General features: G+C 50.2%; 1 protein-coding gene across 2 annotated transcripts; it reads right to left on the bottom strand.

Moving 5' to 3' along the window:
* Window positions 1–85: 85 nt before the first annotated feature.
* mybl2a (v-myb avian myeloblastosis viral oncogene homolog-like 2a) lies at window positions 86–15,482 on the bottom strand. Of its 2 annotated transcripts, none has more exons than XM_030346211.1 (13): window positions 14,933–15,482; window positions 13,455–13,551; window positions 13,168–13,236; window positions 11,421–11,513; window positions 10,163–10,383; window positions 9,885–10,005; window positions 9,425–9,478; window positions 8,959–9,176; window positions 6,821–7,370; window positions 5,532–5,780; window positions 4,220–4,462; window positions 2,311–2,511; window positions 86–1,688 (listed from the first exon to the last, which is right to left on the bottom strand). In XM_030346211.1, the coding sequence occupies exons 2-13, from the start codon at window positions 13,548–13,550 to the stop codon at window positions 1,107–1,109; spliced, it is 2,697 nt and encodes an 898-aa protein (XP_030202071.1). In that variant the 5' UTR covers window position 13,551; window positions 14,933–15,482; the 3' UTR covers window positions 86–1,106. The 2 variants fall into 2 exon arrangements, with proteins under 2 accessions (XP_030202071.1, XP_030202078.1); XM_030346218.1 differs by lacking the exon at window positions 14,933–15,482 and adding an exon at window positions 14,283–14,405.
* Window positions 15,483–19,882: the final 4,400 nt, after the last annotated feature.

Raw genomic sequence — 19,882 nt, forward strand, 5'->3', positions numbered from 1 at the left:
ATGAACCACCTCCGTTCTAGAAACAGGGAAGAATTACCTAATTGACGATGAAACAACTTCATTATAAACTTGAGGAACACCAAAGTAGATGAATTGTAAAATATTTTATTTGTCATCTATACATTCAGCAACAACCCTTGCTTTCTTATCACAAAATACACTCAACAAAAATAGTTTTGCCAATTGTAATCAAATTATTTTAGAAATGTAACTCAGAAAAACTGCATATCAGCTGGAGTTGGATTTGTATAAAATGCACATCCATTTTGGTGGATTTATATAATGTACAAACGAAAAAGAAAACAAAATTGAGTCAACTGCTGCTCAATTAAATAATCTTTCAGGAAGGGCCATTGTTTGAACTACCTCATACTCTACTTATGAAACCACTTTATACAGGGACCTTCTGATCCACAGATTACACCAGGACCTTTCAACACTCGCACACAAGAAGGCTGGGAACCAATCATTTGGCCATCCATCGAAGGGGCCTTCAGACACCATTGGAGGTATTGTGTATTTCAGAATTCATTAATTATCCACCACATCGCCCTCGAATAGAACGACTATACATTCGACGTAAAAAGGCAGAAAACAGAGAAACCATCATTTTACTTCAGTAGCACAGGATCCTTTTCCTCATGATTATGATGCCTGTTGAGTGTGGTTCAACACACTGTGACAGGCCACCACTGGCCCCTCTTCCTACTAGCATTTAGCAACTGTGTAAACAAACAAAAAACAAATTGGCTGAGCTGACCGGGACAGCCACCTGTAGTACGACACAGCTCCGAAGAGAGACAAAGGCCGGGCAGTTCAATGAGGTCCGGTTGGAGAAGATTCCAGGCCGCGATTCGCGGAGGATCTACTTAAAGAGAGGAAGGGGGGCCTGGAACCCTTTTCTCTGTCACGGTTCCTGGGTCGGTTCCTCACATCCATAATCAACATCATAGAAGCTTTTGATTGGTTGTGAATAAAATAAAAAAATGCAAAAGAGGGGAAAATCGAGCAACACAAGCGGTACCCAGAAGGTAAACGTCTCTAATGTGTATGCAGCTAAAAAAGTACCACCGCTCCGGGCGAAGCCCCCCCCAGCGCGGCCGTGGTCACTCGGAGGTCTTCCTTACCATGCGTCTTTGCACTTTACAATAATAGGAACCAGAGTCTCGCCTCGGCGCCGCCACCGCCGCCGCCGGTACCTTCCGGCCCGTCGGCGGCCCCTGCTTCCACCGGACGGACTCCCGGAAGAGGAGGAGCCTCTCCGTGGTGTGGGGGGGCAGGCGGCTCCGCTTGGCCTTCACGATGCTGGCCGCCATGGGGTAGAGGCGCGGGAACCCCCCCGACGTGGCCGGGATGGCCAGCAGCCGGCGGGCCATGCTCTGGAGCTTGGGGAACCGGCGGGCCGCCTTCCAGAACAGCAAGGGGGCGTCGCCCTCCAGCAGCGGCTCCGACAGGTAGCCCTCCAGCTCCGAGAGCGTCGGCGCCCCGGGGGGGGCGGGCGCCGACGGGGAGGGCTTCTCCTCCTCCTCCTCCTCCTCCTCCTCCTCTTCCTCCTCCTGGGGGCCGGTCGCGGGAGAGGCCGAGGCCTCCGTGTCCTCCAGCAACGTCTCCAGCATGGACTGGATCCGGGATTTGGACGGGACGGTCAGGAACGACTCCTCGCTCTCCTGCTTGGTGTCGGGGAACGGCTGCGAGGAAACACGGAGGGTTAGGTTGAGTTTAGGGTCTGGCTGACAGTGTGGGCCAGACCCCCCCCCTGGCCCCCTGGGCGTTTCACAGTATAGGCAGATGTTGGAGTCATGGTGACTCTCACTGGATTTGTGTCTCCTCAAAAACAAACATCGATTGAATGCTATTATTTCAAAATCATCGAAGAAACACCGCTGTACACGTGTTTACAAATCAATTAAAACCAACGAGAGGCAGAAGAATAATCCTCCATCGCCCTGGTTCAGCGGACTCTTCCCCAGGACCAGAGCTAGGAGCTAGGAGCTGGGGGCTAGGAGCTAGGAGCTGGGGGCTAGGAGCTGGGCGCTAGGCGCTGGGAGCTAGGCGCTGGGCGCTAGGCGCTGGGAGCTAGGCGCTAGGCGCTGGGAGCTAGGCGCTGGGAGCTAGGCGCTGGGCGCTAGGCGCTGGGAGCTAGGCGCTAGGCGCTGGGAGCTAGGCGCTAGGCGCTGGGAGCTAGGCGCTGGGAGCTAGGCGCTAGGCGCTGGGAGCTAGGCGCTGGGAGCTAGGCGCTGGGCGCTAGACGCTGGGAGCTAGGCGCTAGGCGCTGGGAGCTAGCAGCTAGCGGCGGTCAGGTCAGGCCACCTGCAGCTTGATGCGGGGGTCGAGCACGGTGGCCAGGATGAGGTCTCTCTGGAGGATGAGCGGCTGCAGGTGGCTCTGGAGGCCGGCCCGCAGCGCCTTGGAGAAGTGGGTGTAGCTGGTGGGCCGGCCCGCCAGCACCGTGTCCAGGCCCATCAGCGAGGGGATGACGAAGGAGAGGGTGACCCCCGGCTTCTGGAGGACCTACGGGGGGGACGGGACACGAGGCAGGGAGCGTCAGCCAGCGGCTATGATTAACAACAAAGACACAGAGGCCCAAACTCTGTCCCGATAAACAGCCTCGCGCCTCCGTCTAATAGTGCAAAATATAACAACGTGTGAGCACTTATTGTATGATCGATTCTATAACTTATTTAATGATAAAACCTGCTTTGGCAATAGATATATATATATTTATTTTTCAAATGTACACATCCACGTCTTAAAAATCGGGGCTAAACAAATCGAGGCATAAATCATTGGAATGATTGCTGACTGAATATAAGAAAACTGAAGAGCAAAGTATCTTTCAATTTCCATTTTAGACTGCACTATTTTAAAGGTGTGAGTAGGGAGTGGACATACCTCCTGTATGAATGCAATAACGATTGTAATACCCATGAAGGTTATAACTTTTTCTGAATAACTTCTGATGTTTATAATGATTTACTGCTTTTAGATTATCATTGTTAAGTGAATTACGATTTGTCTCGTGTATTGTTGTGTCTTACTGTGTGGACCTCAGGAAGTCTAGCCCGTCCCACTTTAGTGACAGCTAATGGGGATCCTTTAAAACAAGTAAGGGATAATGTAAAGAACGCCAGTCATTATCGATAATGACCGGCGACGTTCTATACATTATCCCGCTTATGACACGGCTACTTTCCAAAACAAAAAAAATAACTTCACAAGGTGTGTCTTTTTACAATTTATTTGTTACCAGCCTTCGTAGTGTTGATCAGCAGAGAAATGTCCGCCAAAGACGTTGACGTCGCTTAGCAACCGAGTACGCTGGGGTTGACAAGTTAGCGGACTTCTTGCGGAGTGATACCAAAGGCGTGAATCAGAGGCAAAAAAATCCACTTTTCTTAACAGCGGTCATTATATGCTTAGCAAAGGATAAATTATCAATACATAAATCACTGCCGGAAGTCGGGAAGGCCCATGCAAGTGAACGGAGCGTTCCACAGCATTGGGAAGAGGCGTGTAATAATGTTTATTATCACTCGGCTCTTCTCAACCGTTGCTAAGCATATAATGACCGCTGTCAAGGACGGTAGATTTTTTGCCGTCTTTCACATCACTCCGCAAGTAGTCCGGTAGCTTATCAGCCCCAGCGTCCTCGGTTGCTAAGCGACGTCAACTTCTTTGGCGGACTATTTCTCTGCTGGTCAACACTACGAAGGCCGGTCACACATAAATTGTAAAAACATGATCCCTTACATCAGGGGTTCTCAAAGTTTTGACAGCTGAGGGCCAATTTAGGCACCCAAAATTTGACTGAGGGTCACCGAAGGAAAAAAAAAATGGCGGGAGACGCCGTCAGCATCCCAGTGGTAAAATAAAACATTGCACCGTGGAGCTCTGGGAGTGAGGTCAAGTGATGTCTAAATCATGAAACTGAGGTTCATCCTTTCAAAGTAATGTAGTCGCATTAAAACTAACAAATGTAACAGGATTTAATTGAAAGCTAGAGAGAGTCGACTTTTCTCTTTATATTTATTTATTTTTGTTTAAATTAATATTGATATAATAATTGTAAAAAAAAAGAAAACCCAAATCTTTTTTTTTTTTACAACTTACATCTCTGTGTCATTGCGGGGCCGGCAGGAATGTTTCTGCGGGCCGCCATTGGCCCGCGGGCCGCCTTTTGAGAACCAATGCCTTACATAAACCCCGCCGGCGGCCGTACCTGGATGGCGTCCTCGAAGGGCTGCAGCAGGCCCAGGATGTCCACCAGCTGCTCCCGCCGGGCGCGGACCAGGGGCGGGGCGCTGGTGGAGTCCTGCGCCTCGATGCGGGCCTGGGCCAGCAGGGTCATGATGGAGCTCCAGGAGGCGGGGTCCACCAGGCGCCGCATGGACGCCATCAGGGAGTTCCAGCGGCCCATGTGGCCGGGGGGGGACAGGGAGAAGAAGCACTCCTTCAGCAGCACCTGGGAGGTAGGGGCAGGGCTGGCTCAGTGCACGGAAGGTAAAGCACCACGAAATGAGGCTTTGAGATGGAAAAAAATATTTTTATGGAAATAAGTTTACACTTAAAAATTAATAGACTAAGAAAATTTTTTGATTATGCCATTTATGAAAAGGTGATTATTCTATACCATATTACTTGGAAATATAGGACAAATGGCATTGTTTTGCATATTTGTGTCTTTAAAATAAACTACAATATTTTTTCAGTCATACATTTTCTTCATTCGAGTTTTGTTCAGAATATCGTTATAATATCGACTCGTGAACCCAATATCAAGTATTGAATCGTGAGCCGAGTGAATCGTCACATCCCCGGTGTGAAGCACGTTACCGCAGTACCCACCAAAGACCAAACACAGACATGCACATGTGTGTGTACATCCATTTAACTTGTGACCACTGCACTGGTTAACAGACGGTCCGGCTCAAACACCTCTGGCCCTTCCCCGTTCACACGAGCTGGCTTGGTATGACTGAGTGTGGCCGCCCAGTGAGCCCCCGGCTGGGACGTGCACCTCCCCTGCAGCGGGGATACCCTCTGGAAGGCGTGGCCTCAACCCGTGACGCGCCTGTCCTGAGCCGATCCCGTTCTGAAGTCTGCGCTCGACCGTTTGTTAGGCGGTTGTTCCCATTCTGCTTGGCATCCAAGCGCCTCCTGTTCTCTTCCGTCTTTTTAGTTTAAACTGTTTCTGAATGCGGCTGTTGCTGAATCTAGTCAGTGGACAGGAGTGTCTCTCCTTCTCTCTGTTGGTCGATGACTCCCCCTCTCTGAATCCCTGTCTGTCTCCCCTCAATCCCTCTCTCTCTGTCTCTCTCTCTTGGTTAATTACTCCCCCTCCGTCTCTCAGTCTTTCCATCCCCGTCAGCCTCCCTCCATCCCTCTCCCCCCTCCCTCCCGCCCTCTCTCAACCCCCCCCACCTCGTTCCAGTAGCCCCCCCCCCCCTCACCTCGTTCCAGTCCCCCCCGCCCCTCGTTCCAGTCCCCCCCCCCCCCCCTCACCTCGTTCCAGTCCCCCCCCCCCCCCTCACCTCGTTCCAGTAGCCGCTGGTCCTGAAGAAGGCCACCACGCAGCGCAGCTGGGTCAGCACGTTCTCCACCACGCGGGAGTTCTTCAGCGCCTCCCGGATCACCAGCTGGAGCGTGGCCGCCACGCAGGCCGCCGCCGTCCCCGTCTGGAGCTCCGAGAACGGGGAGGGGTCCCCCTCGGCCGGCCGGTCCCCCAGGAACGCCGCCAGGTCGTCGGCGTCGGGGTCCCCGCGCGGCGACGAGCACATGACCTGAGGGAACCGACCAATCACAAGAGCTCTGGTCACTGAACGGAAAGGTTAACCACAGATGGATGCAGAGACAGAACCTGTGTTGGGTAGGAAGGTAAAAGAACGAGTAAAGTAAAATAAATCTATCAATCTAAAGATAAGACATTTAAAAATACAATTATATTAAAAAACGGTGTTGTGGCAAGAAGTAAGAGATATAACCTGAGCCTTAATAATAATTTAAAATGGCCGAGCCACCCATCAGCTTTAAGTGAGGGGGAGTGCCAGGTGAGACTGTTTCGAGTTAACCTTCTACCTGAGCCAATTTAGATTCTACACCACTCTCGTCTCATTCCTGACCTGTCAGGAAGTCTACTCCCTGATTGGTTCAGGGTGCCTGTCAGTCACAGAAGCTTCTCAATAGCCGTGACGAAGGGGGGGGAGGGGTTGGCTGGTAAGCTGAAGGTTGCTGGTTCGATCCCGGCTCCCCTGGCTCGGGCACCGGAGTGCCGAGGTGTCCTTGAGCAAGGCACCTCACCCTGACCGCTCCCGACGAGCTGGCTGTCGCCCTGCGTGGCTGACACCGCCGTCGGCGTGGGAATGTGCGGCAATATTGTAAAGCGCTTTGGGTGGCCAATGGTTAGATAAAGCGCCATATATATATATATATATATATATATATATATATATATATATATATATCTGGATAGCCCCGCCCATTCTGCCGGCGATTTGAGTTCACCCTGCACAAGGAGAAGAGCAATACATTTATTCCTACTTCCGATACGTTTTTTGCGGGAGCCAATCACCAAGCTGGCTCTCCCCCTTGGCGCGCTATTGGCTGGTGTAACACAACGACGACAGGGAAGCGACGGCAAGCAGCCAATCGCGTACAGAGCCGGTTGAACTAGGCCCCCGTTGATCACGCCTCTTGTGCCGAAGAAGATGGCGGCAGCTTCCCCCAGACCGAGCTCAATCGTAGATTGAGCTCGGTCTGGGGGAAGCGGCCGCCATTTTCTTCGGCTGCTATATAAATGCCGTCCATTTCCATTTCCACAGACCTTGTAGTCCCCGAACACGGCGTTGGCCTCCAGCGCCTCCTTGGCGCGGCTGGCCACCACGTAGCCCACGGCGTGCGGGAAGAGGCCGTACCCCAGCAGCACCTCCTCCAGCTCCTGGCCCAGCGCGGCCGCCAGGCGCCCGCCTCCGGCCAGCTGGCGGAACGCCACGGTGGAGCGCCGCAGCCGCCAGCCGCTGTCCACGAAGTGCAGCTGCACCGCCACCACCACCACGGGCTCCTCCCCGGTGGGGGGGGTGGAGGAGGAGGAGGAGGAGGAGGGGGGCGAGGGCGAGGGGGGCGAGGGCGGCGAGGAGGCGCGCGAGGGCGAGGGCGATCTCCCCGCCCAGAGGTCGAAGGTCACGTGGATGGCGCCCCTGCGGTCGCCGTCCTCGCCGCCGGCGAGCCGGGCCTGGAGGTCGCGGATGAGCTGGGGCTTGATCTTGCGCTCGACGTCCTCGTAGAGCTGCAGGCCCACGGCGCGCTGGGACAGACGCAGGTAGTGGGGGGCGACGGTGGTCATGAAGGAGCGGAACCCCGCGCCCTCCACGAAGCTGAGGGGGGGAGGGGGGGGGAGAGGGCCGGGGGGGGGGGGAGGGGGTGATGTACGTCGTTAAAGGGAGGAGGACAGAGGAGAGCATAAGAAAACACCATCTGGGGTGCGTCTGCGTCACCATCTTTGCATCGGTGTATTCATGACATTTACATTAAAGGGGACCTATCATGCTTTTTCGACTTTTATGACCTATCAACGTTGTTATAATGATTGATTGTCATGTTTAACCATACTAAAGTGTCAAATAATGACGTACATGCATTTCGACGTATTCCCTGCTGACAGTCTGGGGTGGCTGTGCAGAGCGCTAAACACTCGGGACAGCGTTTGCGATTCACTTGTTCACATCTCCGTAGAGGCACTCCTGCCGCGCCCCCGTATGCCTGGTCAAATCTGCCCGCGCGCGCACTTCAAGGAAGGGAACCAATCACAACGGAGTTGGGTTGGCAGGAGGGGGGCGAGGGGGCGGAGAAGGACGAAACCGAACGTTGACAGAGAAGGCTGGAAGCGCCCAGATGAGGAAGAATTTCCCGAATTTCCCGTTTTTTGTGCTGTGATTCGTGTCAGGTTGCGCTATAGCAGTCATTAATAAGAAATTAAGACCAGAAAAGTAGCATAATAGGTCCTCTTTAAGTGCATTTTCAGACGCTTTTATCCAAAAGCGACTTACAATAAGTACTAGGCCAGCCCTAGTACTTATTGTAAGAACTCGATATATCGATATTTGAAATATATCAGTATTTTTTCAGAAGAGATATGGAACGAGTCGCTATCGTCAACATCAATATAGTCTATTTGCGTTGAAAGTACAGCATATTTTATCAAAATGCAGCAGTTTCGAACCGCGACTGCCGCCTGCTACTTCATAACTCTGCTCATCTCTCTCCGGCTCTGCCTCCGGCTCACACACACGACCCGGACCCCATTCCACTCATGTAACTTTTTTAGTCCGATGTCAAGTGGAACGGGCGGAATTCACTGCGGGTCTCTCTTCTTATATCCATCTTACCAAAGATATTTTATTACCGTCCTTCTCAACACTTTCTGATCTCACTAAAAGGCTCGCAGCACAAAACAGCAATATCGACGAGATGCGCTATGCACGGAGAAGAAAGAATACGAGGTTGAATTTGCAACATTTTGCAACAAATTATTCTAAATCTGCCCATATATGGACATGTCAGAATGTTGCAGTTTCCACTCGCTGCAATGTTGCATCTGTGGTTGGTAACCAACCACAAAGGAGTTCGGGGCTATTTTCAGCATTATGTTTTTGTTTTTTTAGATGGCACGGCGATCCGGGGCCAGAGCCTCGAATGCCCCGGTCCAACGACGCGCCTGCGCGACACGATGCTCAGTACTACTATTAAGTGCCAGGTCGCACAACATACAATACGGCAGGAGCATGAAAAAAGTGCATCGGTCATTTCTTTACAACAGGATGCACTGACACACATGACATTAAAAGGTGCACAGTACTGTACAATATTATGTGGAGGCGTAACCCATATAGTGCCCCCCCCCCCTCCCACCGTGTGAATGAACCGAGGGATCCGAGCGCGGCTCCGACCCGCTGTGGCGCTCACCTGAGCGGCAGCATGTCCTCAGCGATCATCCTCAGGGCGGCGGCCACCAGGCGCTTGCTGAAGGTGGAGGGCGGCTCGGGACGGGCCTTCGCCCTGGCTCTGGGGTCGGGGGTCGGGGACGTCCTCGACTCCACGGTCGGCGGAGGAGGGGGGGGGACCGCCACGGTCTTCTCCATGGGCCTGGGGGGCTTCTTCGCCTTGCCCTTCTCCGGCTGGACCTACGGGACCACCAGGACAGGGGGGGTGATGAACGTTGGGAGGACAACAAAATAAACTTGGCGGAACAAAACGACTTCATTGCGGCGGCGTACTATAGAACACGTGTGTGTTACGTTCCTGTTAATGAACAACACAAACACACTTCACAGATGTAACAGGCATTATCTTGATGACACAGCATCGTGGGCTCCCCAGGACGCTGAGAGTGTAACCGGGTAACAAACAGGTGTATGACAGGAGCTCTCACCGTTTCAGGAGACACAGGCTCAGAATCCAGGACTACGTCGAACCTGAAGTCCGCCTGCAGGACGACAGCAATAGAGGCTTGTAACTCGAGACGCATCCCGTAACCCCCCCCCCCCCCCCCCCCCCGTGTATGACCATCGGCCAATAGCGATGGAAAACGGCTTGAAAAAGGCGACATCGACCGAAACCATCACAGATATTTCTATTGGGAGCGGCGATGTTTGTCTGAAGGATAACCAAAGTTAATGATCTCCATGTTGCTAGACCCAATAAACACAACCACATAATTTTTTCTACACTATTGCCGTACAGAACAACTCACACGCTCCCCTTTCCATTGCCACGAGAGAGAGAGAGAGCAACATAAAACGTTGAGCATGCCTACATGCGTTCCCAGGGTCAAAGGGTAAACACAAGGAGGGAAAAAATAAGTAATCAGACGTCACAAAGCGGAACCGTACCTCGCTCTGCTCCAACTGCTCGGGGTCCAGTAGGCTTCTGTCGCCGTCCTCGGTGAAGAGGCCCATCTCCGCCTTGCGCCGGATGGTGGAGTTCCAGTGGTTCTTGATGGCGTTGTCCGTCCTGAGAACAGTCATACAGTATAAATACTGCGCCCGTGAAGCACTTTGAGACCGTAATGGGGATCGAGGGCTGCGCATTGGTTCACCAACGAGCCCTTCTTTACAACGACAACGTTTGGCCCGTGGCCACCAACGGACCCCCGGCTCAGTGCTCATACCTCCCGGGCAGCAGCTTGGCGATCTCGGCCCAGCGGTTCCCTAGCAGCGTGCGGGCCTTGTAGATGATGAGGTCTTCCTCTTTGGTCCAGGAGCTCTTCTTGACCTGGGGGTTGAGGTGGTTGTGCCAGCGCTCGCGGCACTGCTTGCCCAGCCGCCCCTTCAGCTTCTTGGCGATCATGCTCCACTTCTTGGTGCCGTACTTCCCCACCAGGTCCATCACCTGTACAGAGTCCGAACGGGAGGACGATGAGGGGCTGAGGCCTCAGAGGGACCCGTTTGGTTGTCCCGGGGCAGTCCTTGTTATTTAATTTTTTAAGCTTTATTTCTGCATTTTTTTATGCTTTATTAGAGAGAGAGAGAGAGAGAGAGAGAGAGAGAGAGAGAGAGAGAGAGAGAGAGATAGAGAGAGAGAGAGAGAGAGAGAGAGAGAGAGGGAGAGAGAGAGAGAGAGAATGGGAGAGAGAGGGGAGGGTATGGGAGAGAGAGGGGAGGGTATGGGAGACAGAGAGGGGGGAGGGTATGGGAGACAGAGGGGAGGGTATGGGAGAGAGAGGGGAGGGTATGGGAGAGAGAGGGGAGGGTATGGGAGACAGAGAGGGGGGAGGGTATGGGAGACAGAGGGGAGGGTATGGGAGAGAGAGAGGGGAGGGTATGGGAGAGAGGGGGGAGGGTATGGGAGAGAGGGGGGAGGGTATGGGAGAGAGGGGGGAGGGTATGGGAGAGAGGGGGGAGGGTATGGGAGAGAGGGGGGAGGGTATGGGAGAGAGGGGGGAGGGTATGGGAGAGAGGGGGGAGGGTATGGGAGAGAGGGGGGAGGGTATGGGTGACAGAGAGGGGGGAGGGTATGGGAGAGAGAGGGGAGGGTATGGGAGAGAGGGGGGAGGGAATGGGAGACAGAGGGGGGGGAGGGTATGGGAGACAGAGAGGGGGGAGGGTATGGGAGAGAGAGGGGGGAGGGAATGGGAGAGAGAGGGGGGAGGGTATGGGAGAGAGGGGGGAGGGTATGGGAGAGAGGGGGGAGGGTATGGGAGACAGAGAGGGGGGAGGGTATGGGAGAGAGGGGGGAGGGTATGGGAGAGAGGGGGGAGGGAATGGGAGACAGAGTATCTGTGTTCCCCACGCCAAAGATGGACCCATGCTCGTTACTTTGTTTCCTTTGTATTATTATTATATCCTTTTTCTGTAACTATGCGTTAGTCCTGGTTAAATAAAGGTTTAGGAGAGGTGCCGACGGAGCAGGTTATGACTCAGCCCTACCAGCTCGTCCTCGTCTTTGGTCCAGCAGCCCTTGATCAGAACGGGGTCCACGTGCTTCTTCCAGCGATGCAGGCACTGGCCCTCGCTCCGCCCCTGGAACACAGCGACGTTAGGGGGGGAACCAGCGGGGAGACCTCACCGTGACGGCCCGTAACACATTGACATGTGATGCATCCGGTGGCACTGTCACTGCCCCTCGTTCAAAGGCTGTATCAGCGATGCTGGGTGACGTCACTTCTGTCGGTATTTGATGCATTACATTTACATTTAGGGCATTTGGCAGACGCTTTTATCCAAAGCGACTTACATCGGTTAATACACACATTGACACACCGACGGCAGAGTCAACCATGCAAGGCGACAGCCAGCTCGTCAGGAGCAGTCAAGTGTCTCGCTCAGGGACATATCGACACTCAGCTAGGAGGAGCTGGGGATTGAACTAGCAACCTTTCGGTTACAAGACAACTTGCTCTACCTCCTGAGCCCACCCCTTGTCGGTGATTGGTTGGAATACTATTTATTTTGGTTTTGAGTGGTTGGTAGTGCCATTTGTTTTTGTGTACGAACTCGGAGCACAGGCTGCCTACAGAGCAGAGTTCCCGTTGTCCGGTAATTACCGGTCTTTGACCGGAAAAAAATGAGGAGGACCGAAAATTCTAAATGTCTCCGGTCAGAATGACCGATTGGAAATAAGGATCGGCGCGTCCACACGGAGCCGAAACGGGCGAAAACGATCCGGTTTTGTTTCATGCGGAATATTCAAGGCGCTGGTTCTCCACAGAAAGAAGTGGAGCGCATCAACTCTGCGCGCATACAGCATGAGCGCTGTATACAAACATTCAGTCACGAGGAGATTCAACCTTTTAAATTGAGCAGAAATGCTTTTGAATGTGTTCATTTGAATTGTGTTTAAATATGCTAGAGTGGTCATTTGTTTAGCCAATTCACGTAAAACAATGAGGGTTATGATTGTAGCGTAGCCTGTGTGATAAAATAAATAAGTTGTTACATTTCGTGCACTCGCTTAAATTTATCGCTATAGACTACCGTAGGTTTATGAAATAAACGGCGGCAAGCTAGCGAAAGCCGGTGGCAACATTTGCGGAGTACCGGTATTTAAAACCATGACGAATCAAAATATGATCACACACTTCTTCTTCTTTATATAGCCTGCCTATATAAAGTGCAATAAACGAAGACAGTATCCGACCGATTTTTTTCCAATTTGACCGGTAAAATGAAATCTTCCCGGTCACATGACCGGCACCAATTTCTTCTAGCGGAAACACTGCTACAGAGATGCGTTTTTTTTGATGGCCTGCTTATGGGGCGGGCAGTGAGGAAAGATCAGATGAATGAGATCATTAATGTTTCGGCCTGGAATCGCTGATACAACCTTTAGGTGCACTGTGTAGAAGCATGTGGCATCTAGGAGGTCGGCTTAACTCAGGAGGTAGAGCAAGTTGTCTTGTAACCGAAAGGTTGCTAGTTCGATCCCCAGCTGAGTGTTGATGTGTCCCTGAGCAAGACACTTAACCCTCACTGCTCCTGACGAGCTGGCTGTCGCCTTGCATGGTTGACTCTGCCGTCGGTGTGTCAATGTGTGTATTAACCGATGTAAGTCGCTTTGGATAAAAGCGTCAGCTAAATGCCCTAATTGTAATCTAGCAGAATGGACTTAGATCAGAGTTGAACATAATACTCATAAGGTTCATTGAGAGCGTTTTATTGTTCTCTATACACTTACTGGTAAGAAGGAGGAGATGGCTTTCCAGTTCTTTCCAAAGTTGCTCACTAACGTTTTAAGATTCTGATCCTGTAAAATACAAAAATTATTTAAAAAAGTTACAAATCACAGAAATTGTCATTATGAGATGGTAGAAGTTTGGGCAAAAGGCTCAAATTCAAATACCCAAAATAAATATAACAGGTGTTACAGCAGCAATAGGTTATGGAGAAGTGGAAACGAAACAGGAGAAGACATGAGTATTTTTGGATAAGGGATTTGTCTTCGGTTAATCCACGACGACTCACCTCTTCATGTGTCCATTTGACTTTAGTGAACTTGTCATCTTTCTTCTCCGATTCGTCCGAGTCGCTCCACAATTGCTCCGTGCCTTCGTCCTCCATGCTGTCAAGACAAAGCAAACAATGTACATTTAACATCAGACAACATCGCTCACATCTGTTGTTGTTTTATTACAGAGACTGAAAATGGGCTCATTAAACCCAGAATCCGTATTGGATGCATGGATAAGTGTGACACAATGGATAACACAATCACTGTTATTGTTTAGGTCAAACACAAATTTATTTTGCTGTTAAACCAAAACAGTTCAACCTATTTGCGTCCATGCTTTTAAAAACGTGTCGATGTGTATGGCAGGAGAATTATTTCCAAAAGTAAGCAGCTGCAAAATAATGTTTCCGATTCTTTCACATCGACCTGGACTTCGACTCGGTCCGTCTTTGGGAGAGGTAGCTGCACAGGACAAGGTGTCAGCGTGTTGTTCACACTATACATAACAACAGTGTCAGCAGCGCAGACCACAGTAGGGCAAGTGGGTGAGCATCAACTCACCAGAAGTAAACATCAAACACATGACATTCAAAACACAGATGCATACACAACACGGCCACATTGACGCATAGCTACTGTGAAATACAACCATTTCCTCCACCCTTCCCCCCATCGGGTAGGCATAACTTCTGCATGTTATTATCCTGTGTAGCTAGCAGCAGTCACACAATAATATGTCCTGCCAGTGAAAGCGAAAGCAGGAAGGCAACAAGTGACACGTTTAAATAATCGCAAAGCAACAACGATTTAAATGTCTGGGGAAAGAAATCACTCAAACTTACGTCACAACTTTAAAAATGGATAACTTGGCTAGCAAGCTGTACCAACAGACAAACAAGCACGCCTGCAAACGGTCGACTGTTGAGAGGGAGGACGGTGAGTCGGCGGTGTTGCCAGATTGGGCCAGATTTCCCGCCCAATCTGGCAACGCAGTCGGAGGGGCTAACCGGGAACACACAGCCTCCGACTGTGACCGCCCGTTCAAAAACAATAATACAGTAAAGACCAGGCGGGATACTTTCACAATAAAAGCTCTGTGCAAAAACCCGTGAGGACGTATAAACACGGGGGGAGGCCCCGAGTAGAGTAGAACATAGTACGATGTGAGAACGGCGAGGTTGCAGTTTTGGAGAGCTCTCTGGGGGGAGCAACGGCTCTTCAACGGACGGGGGGGTAGTTCACGTAACGAGAGAAATTCACAACACGCACTTGATCACTACCGCTCACGTAATGCGGACGTGTGATGTTCGACAAAGCGACAGCCAGACACTTTCTACTACTTTTAGCACTTGTTCTTTGAGCAAAAGTCCCCAATTCTAGGCGTCTGGGGTCTGTTTGCGGAAGATGACATCGGCACCCTCACAACATTGACCCGCATATTCAGTGTGGTAAAATAATACGCTTTAGTTGGTAAGACGAGGAAGAAACTCACGCGTCTCCCCGCTTCGACGTCCAGTTGTTTTTGCAGTTCAGCGCCGTTCACAAACTCGTGGCGCTCCGGTCCTACCAACGCTTTTCCCGGGACATCGGGAGAGAGCGGGGCGCGTTCAAGAGCGGTACCAGGGACATGGGGCTGAGAGCGGGGCGCGTTCCAGAGCAGTACGGCTGCAGAAGCTCGACGTCGTTCCCAATCCCAGAGAGCGCGGGACTTCCAGTTAAACAGGTCCAGCGGGGAGAGGGACGGACTTTTGATGCTTCTGGTTCTTTGTACATCTTTCGGAAAATGCTTTGTCAGATGTTTCTTCAAAACCCCATGTGTGTTTTCCTTGTCGTTGTTGTTATCTTATTTGTCTAGTTCTTGTTCTTCTCGCTCCGGGGAATGTTGACTGGCGTACACCGGAAATTGCATTTTGGACCGGGATAACGCCACGATTCAGTATCCTCTCTCTGCCTAGCACTACCTCCCCGAGAGTTTTTCGGTTGGATAATTGGCCAACGGATTTAACGGTCGCGGTATAAATTGATAGTTTAATGTATGTGCTCTAAAATAATATACGGTCCCAACTGTTTATCTTCTGTGATAATAAGCTGTATTTACGTATCAACATATTTATATACATAGTCAAAGATTTATAAAATATGCATATACATATTTTTATGGGTATTAAAGGTGCGCAGGGAACAATCCAGCAGTGGTTTTGAAGCTATAACTTTGCACATCTATATGTACTGACATGGATGTTAAAACCCTCCGACTAATATTCTGCTGCTGAGGTAAACTGTGTGCGTGTCAATATAAAAATACAATTATATATAGGCCTATATAATCATAATAATACAAATAAAAAAACATAGCCTATATACAGCACATAGAGCACATTTCATGTGTATAGTCAGTACCTTTTCACCTCTCCCTGTGTGTGTGTGTGTGTGTGTGTGTGTGTGTGTGTGTGTGTGTGTGTGTGTGTGTGTGTGTGTGTGTGTGTGTGTGTGTGTGTGTGTGTGTGTGTGTGTGTGTGTGTGTGTGTGTGTGTAACAAAACGGTTACATTATCCCCAGGTTAGCCAAGGGAGATGCATCCTCTCGATCGACCTCTTCTCCACCTCCTCACGTGTATCCCTGGTAGAAGAATTCATGCGACCGTGTCTCTCCATTTCGCAGTCACGTTTCTGACCCAGTAGGACTGTTCAGACTCGGCCCTGCCACCGCAGGCGTCCGCCTCAACTAGAGCAGGACTTCTACTGCCATCTGCTGGTGTAACGGTGGTCATTCAATGAAGAACTGAAGGACAACGACGTGCTTTTCATCTTCTTAATTTTTAAAGAAGGCCTGGGAACCGCAGACAACAGACACAATGTCTTCATAAAGCGTGGTGGTGTTGATCTTGCAGGCTGTCACCGCTCTTACTTATTATATCAAAATAATTATTTTTTACCTGAAGAACACACTTATTTCTTAAATATTACAAAACAAATACATACAATAATCATATAAAATAAGCAACAACAGCATTAATATAAACTGAAATACAAGATTGCTATTTATATAGGCCTATTACACTTTCGAGCATACCTGGAAACAAGACAACAGACAAAATGTCTTCATAAAGCGTGGTGGTGTTGATCTTTACAGGCTCTGCATGTATGAAAACAAAATTAAATGCATTTACCTTCCAATGCAGTAACATTACTGTGATAGCATAACGAACTTTTAAGCTAGTTAGCATGCACATGGTCTAATGAAAATAATAATAATAATAAACATTTCATTAGTTAATTTAAATTATTCCAAAATCCTCACAATGCATGCTAAAACAAATAATACATACAATGCATTAAAATACACCACCTAAATTATCTATTTCTCCTTAAACAAAATACAATACTGGGAGAATTGTTATGCACATGCCTCTGTCTCAAGGCAAGACCGCTCTAAAGAGGTACGGCAACACGCAACAGAAAAAAACAAACCAGACCTGTAGCACACTCGCGCATAATCAAAACTATTTCTAACTCCATTACACCGGTCCATCATGACACCACCTGGCGGCCGCAGCCGGAACTGTGTGTCAGTTTTTTAGAAGTAAAGGGCTTTTTATGGTTCCACGTTTCCGCAACACATTGACCACGCAGACTCGTCGAGGCAGTCATGAACGTTTATGGTTCTGCATCGAGTTTTAGTGAGCGGACCAATCGCAGCCCTTGTTGCTGCGTCGCCGCACGGAAGGTTAAGATTTTTGGGAAGCGCACGTCCGGCCCTTGCGGTGGACGCAAGGAGGGTCCGCAAGGACGTAAGGGGTCCGTAACCCCCTTGCGTTGCGGGAATGTGGAACCATAAAAAGTCCTTTAGCTGAACGGGTTCTACAGCTCCATGCTAGCCCAGCAGGGTAGCCCAAACCCCCAAAGCCAGATCCAGAGCGTACGGCACACGGTCACCCCCGCGCCCGCTGTTATCGCCACGGACACCGCTGGGGATAGGGGGATGAATTATGGACGGCTGTGAGCGGTTATGTGGGGATTTTATGAATGTATAAATTCATCATTTCGTCATTGTTTACAGAGACATGCATCAAACCAGTTTCACTGTATCCTAACTTTTTTGTTTTCTGTGTGATCCTATAATCAATTGAACTGAATTGACAGGAAGGGGGAGAATAACTGTTCGCTATTAGGTTTAGGATATTATTACGTTGCGAATAATGTTCAGTGTGATGACAATATTTAGATTTGATTATCCCTCCCGTGGTTTCTAATTACAGAGGACAAATACAACCTCGAGGCCTGCCCCATTTCTGTGGTCCGATTTTCCAAATTGTCTATTGACTAGTTACATGAACTAATATTGGTTCCCAGCACTATTCCACGAACCACGTTTGAATCAGGTTTTGTATATACTGTATGTATTGACCAGTGTGCTTGTCTGGTCAAACTAAACTACCGGTCGCTCCTGAGCAAGAGATCTCCATCGCAACTGAGACTATGAGTTTAAAGGATCAATAAATAAAAGGAACCAAAGTACTGAGGGCCATTACAATAAGTACATTTGTCATAAGAAGTGCAAGTACAACAATCGCTATGCTAACTAATTCCCTGGGTTACACACATTGTACACAATACAATACAATGTTGCTATACAGTTAAGTACTATAATACAATACAATACAATACAATGTACAATGGTGGCCAGAAGGGGGAGGGCTATGCAGAGTCGAGGTGGACCCTGAACAGGTGAGTCTTGAGCCTTTACTTTGACTTGTGATCTACTGTACAACAGAGAGTGTTGTTGTCGTTGTTGTTGTGGTGACTCTCTGTCTCCGGCTTCCTCCAGAACTAGACGAGCTGTCTGAGCCCTCGGTTCCCTATCAGGTCCTCAACTCCCAGGGCTCCACCAGCCTCACCTTCTCCATCGGCCTCTCCCTCTCCCTGGTCATCCTGGTGACCCCTACAGGCGGGCGTGTCTGAAGGTATAGGCGCTTACCTCTTTACGGTTCTAAAGAGCTGACTATGGTCCCACGTTCACGCAACGCAACGACCACGCAGGCGCTCCGACGCAGTCGTGAACCTTTATGGCTCTGTGTCGGGTTTTAGTGAGCGGGCCAATCACAGCCCTTGCTGTGATTGCGTCGCCTCGACGGAAGGTTAACATTGTTGGGGGCCGCACGTCCGGGCCTCGCGGTGGACGCAAGGAGGGTCCGCGAGGACGTAAGTGTTGTGTTGTAACCCCCTTGTGTTGCGTGAACGTGGGACCATAAAGAGCCCTTAAGTCGCGTGCTTCCTCCCCTCATTGTTCCCCCAGACTCTTCCTCTGATACCCCTGATCAACCAACGCGGTTCCAGGACTGGTTCGGAGCCAGTGCCAATCTTCAACCGGTTCTTTGCTGGGTTAGCGTCATTTACCGCGTTAATCTTAGCGTTTATTTTAACGTCCTGACGCGTTGCTAGGGCAACGGGGTCGCATCCCTAAAGTCGAGACTCCAGCTGGTTCTGGGGGCGTCGGCGTGCAGAACCAGCCCTGAGCCAGCCCGGCGCCGGCATCGGGTTTGCGTTGGTGGAAAGGGAGGTACCAGATGACCCTCTGGTTCTCCCTCGGGCTTTGGCCCCTGGTTGCCGACCGCCGTCAGTGTGTACGCGTACGGGGCCACACCCAGGGCCCCCCCGCCACAGGGCCCGTATGAGGGCTGTTCTTCACAGTCGACCTGGTCCTGCTGATGACCGGCTTCCTCTTCGGTCCCGGGAAAAACCCGGAGGGGGGGGGGGGGGGGGGGGGGGGGGGGGCGCTTCGGAAGTGGTTGCTAAAAAATAAAAAGGAGTTCTTGAGAACTTTTCATTTTAGTTTTGCACTCTAGTTGACTTTGTTTTAAAAATTGCTTGTTTCTTCACGTGCAGTTCAAAAATGTTTGTTCTGTTTACATTGACCATGGCTGAATACATCACTGTTTTCATTCACTTAGATATAAACAAACACACACACACACACACGCGCGCACACACACACACACACACACACACACACACACACACACACACACACACACACACACACACACACACACACACACACACACACACACACACACACACACACACACACACACACACACAAATACACCCACACACAAATACACCCACCCATGTTTGACTTTGACTCGGTTTCTAACACAAGCGTAAGTCATGTCGTATCAACCATGGTAGGACTACGATACAACCTTAATAGCACATTTAGTGATGAATAGATATAATTAGTATCTTGACATCTTACATCTTAACCTTAGCCATATGGTCCAGAATTCTCTTTCCCACTTGCTCTTTCAAAGCACATTTTTAAATGATTTTCACTTGTTGGTCTTAAGGAGGTTCAGCCTTCTGTTTCGTGTTCCATGACAGGTCATTAAAAGACGAAACACAACACGTACGCAACTTTTTTGTTTCCATTAACAACCCAT

The sequence above is a fragment of the Gadus morhua genome, chromosome 1 (genome assembly GCF_902167405.1).
Source record: "Gadus morhua chromosome 1, gadMor3.0, whole genome shotgun sequence".
In the NCBI taxonomy this organism is placed as follows: Eukaryota; Metazoa; Chordata; class Actinopteri; order Gadiformes; family Gadidae; genus Gadus; species Gadus morhua.

Bases quoted from the DNA above. Each gene is read 5' to 3' on its own strand.
- mybl2a (XM_030346211.1), bottom strand. From the start codon at position 13,550: ATGGAGGACGAAGGCACGGAGCAATTGTGGAGCGACTCGGACGAATCG. The intron at 10,384-11,420 runs GTAGGGCTGAGT...GACTCTGTACAG, and splicing joins CCAAAGACGAGGACGAGCTG to GTGATGGACCTGGTGGGGAA. The intron at 7,371-8,958 runs GTGAGCGCCACA...TCCCCCCCTCAG, and splicing joins GAGGACATGCTGCCGCTCAG to CTTCGTGGAGGGCGCGGGGT.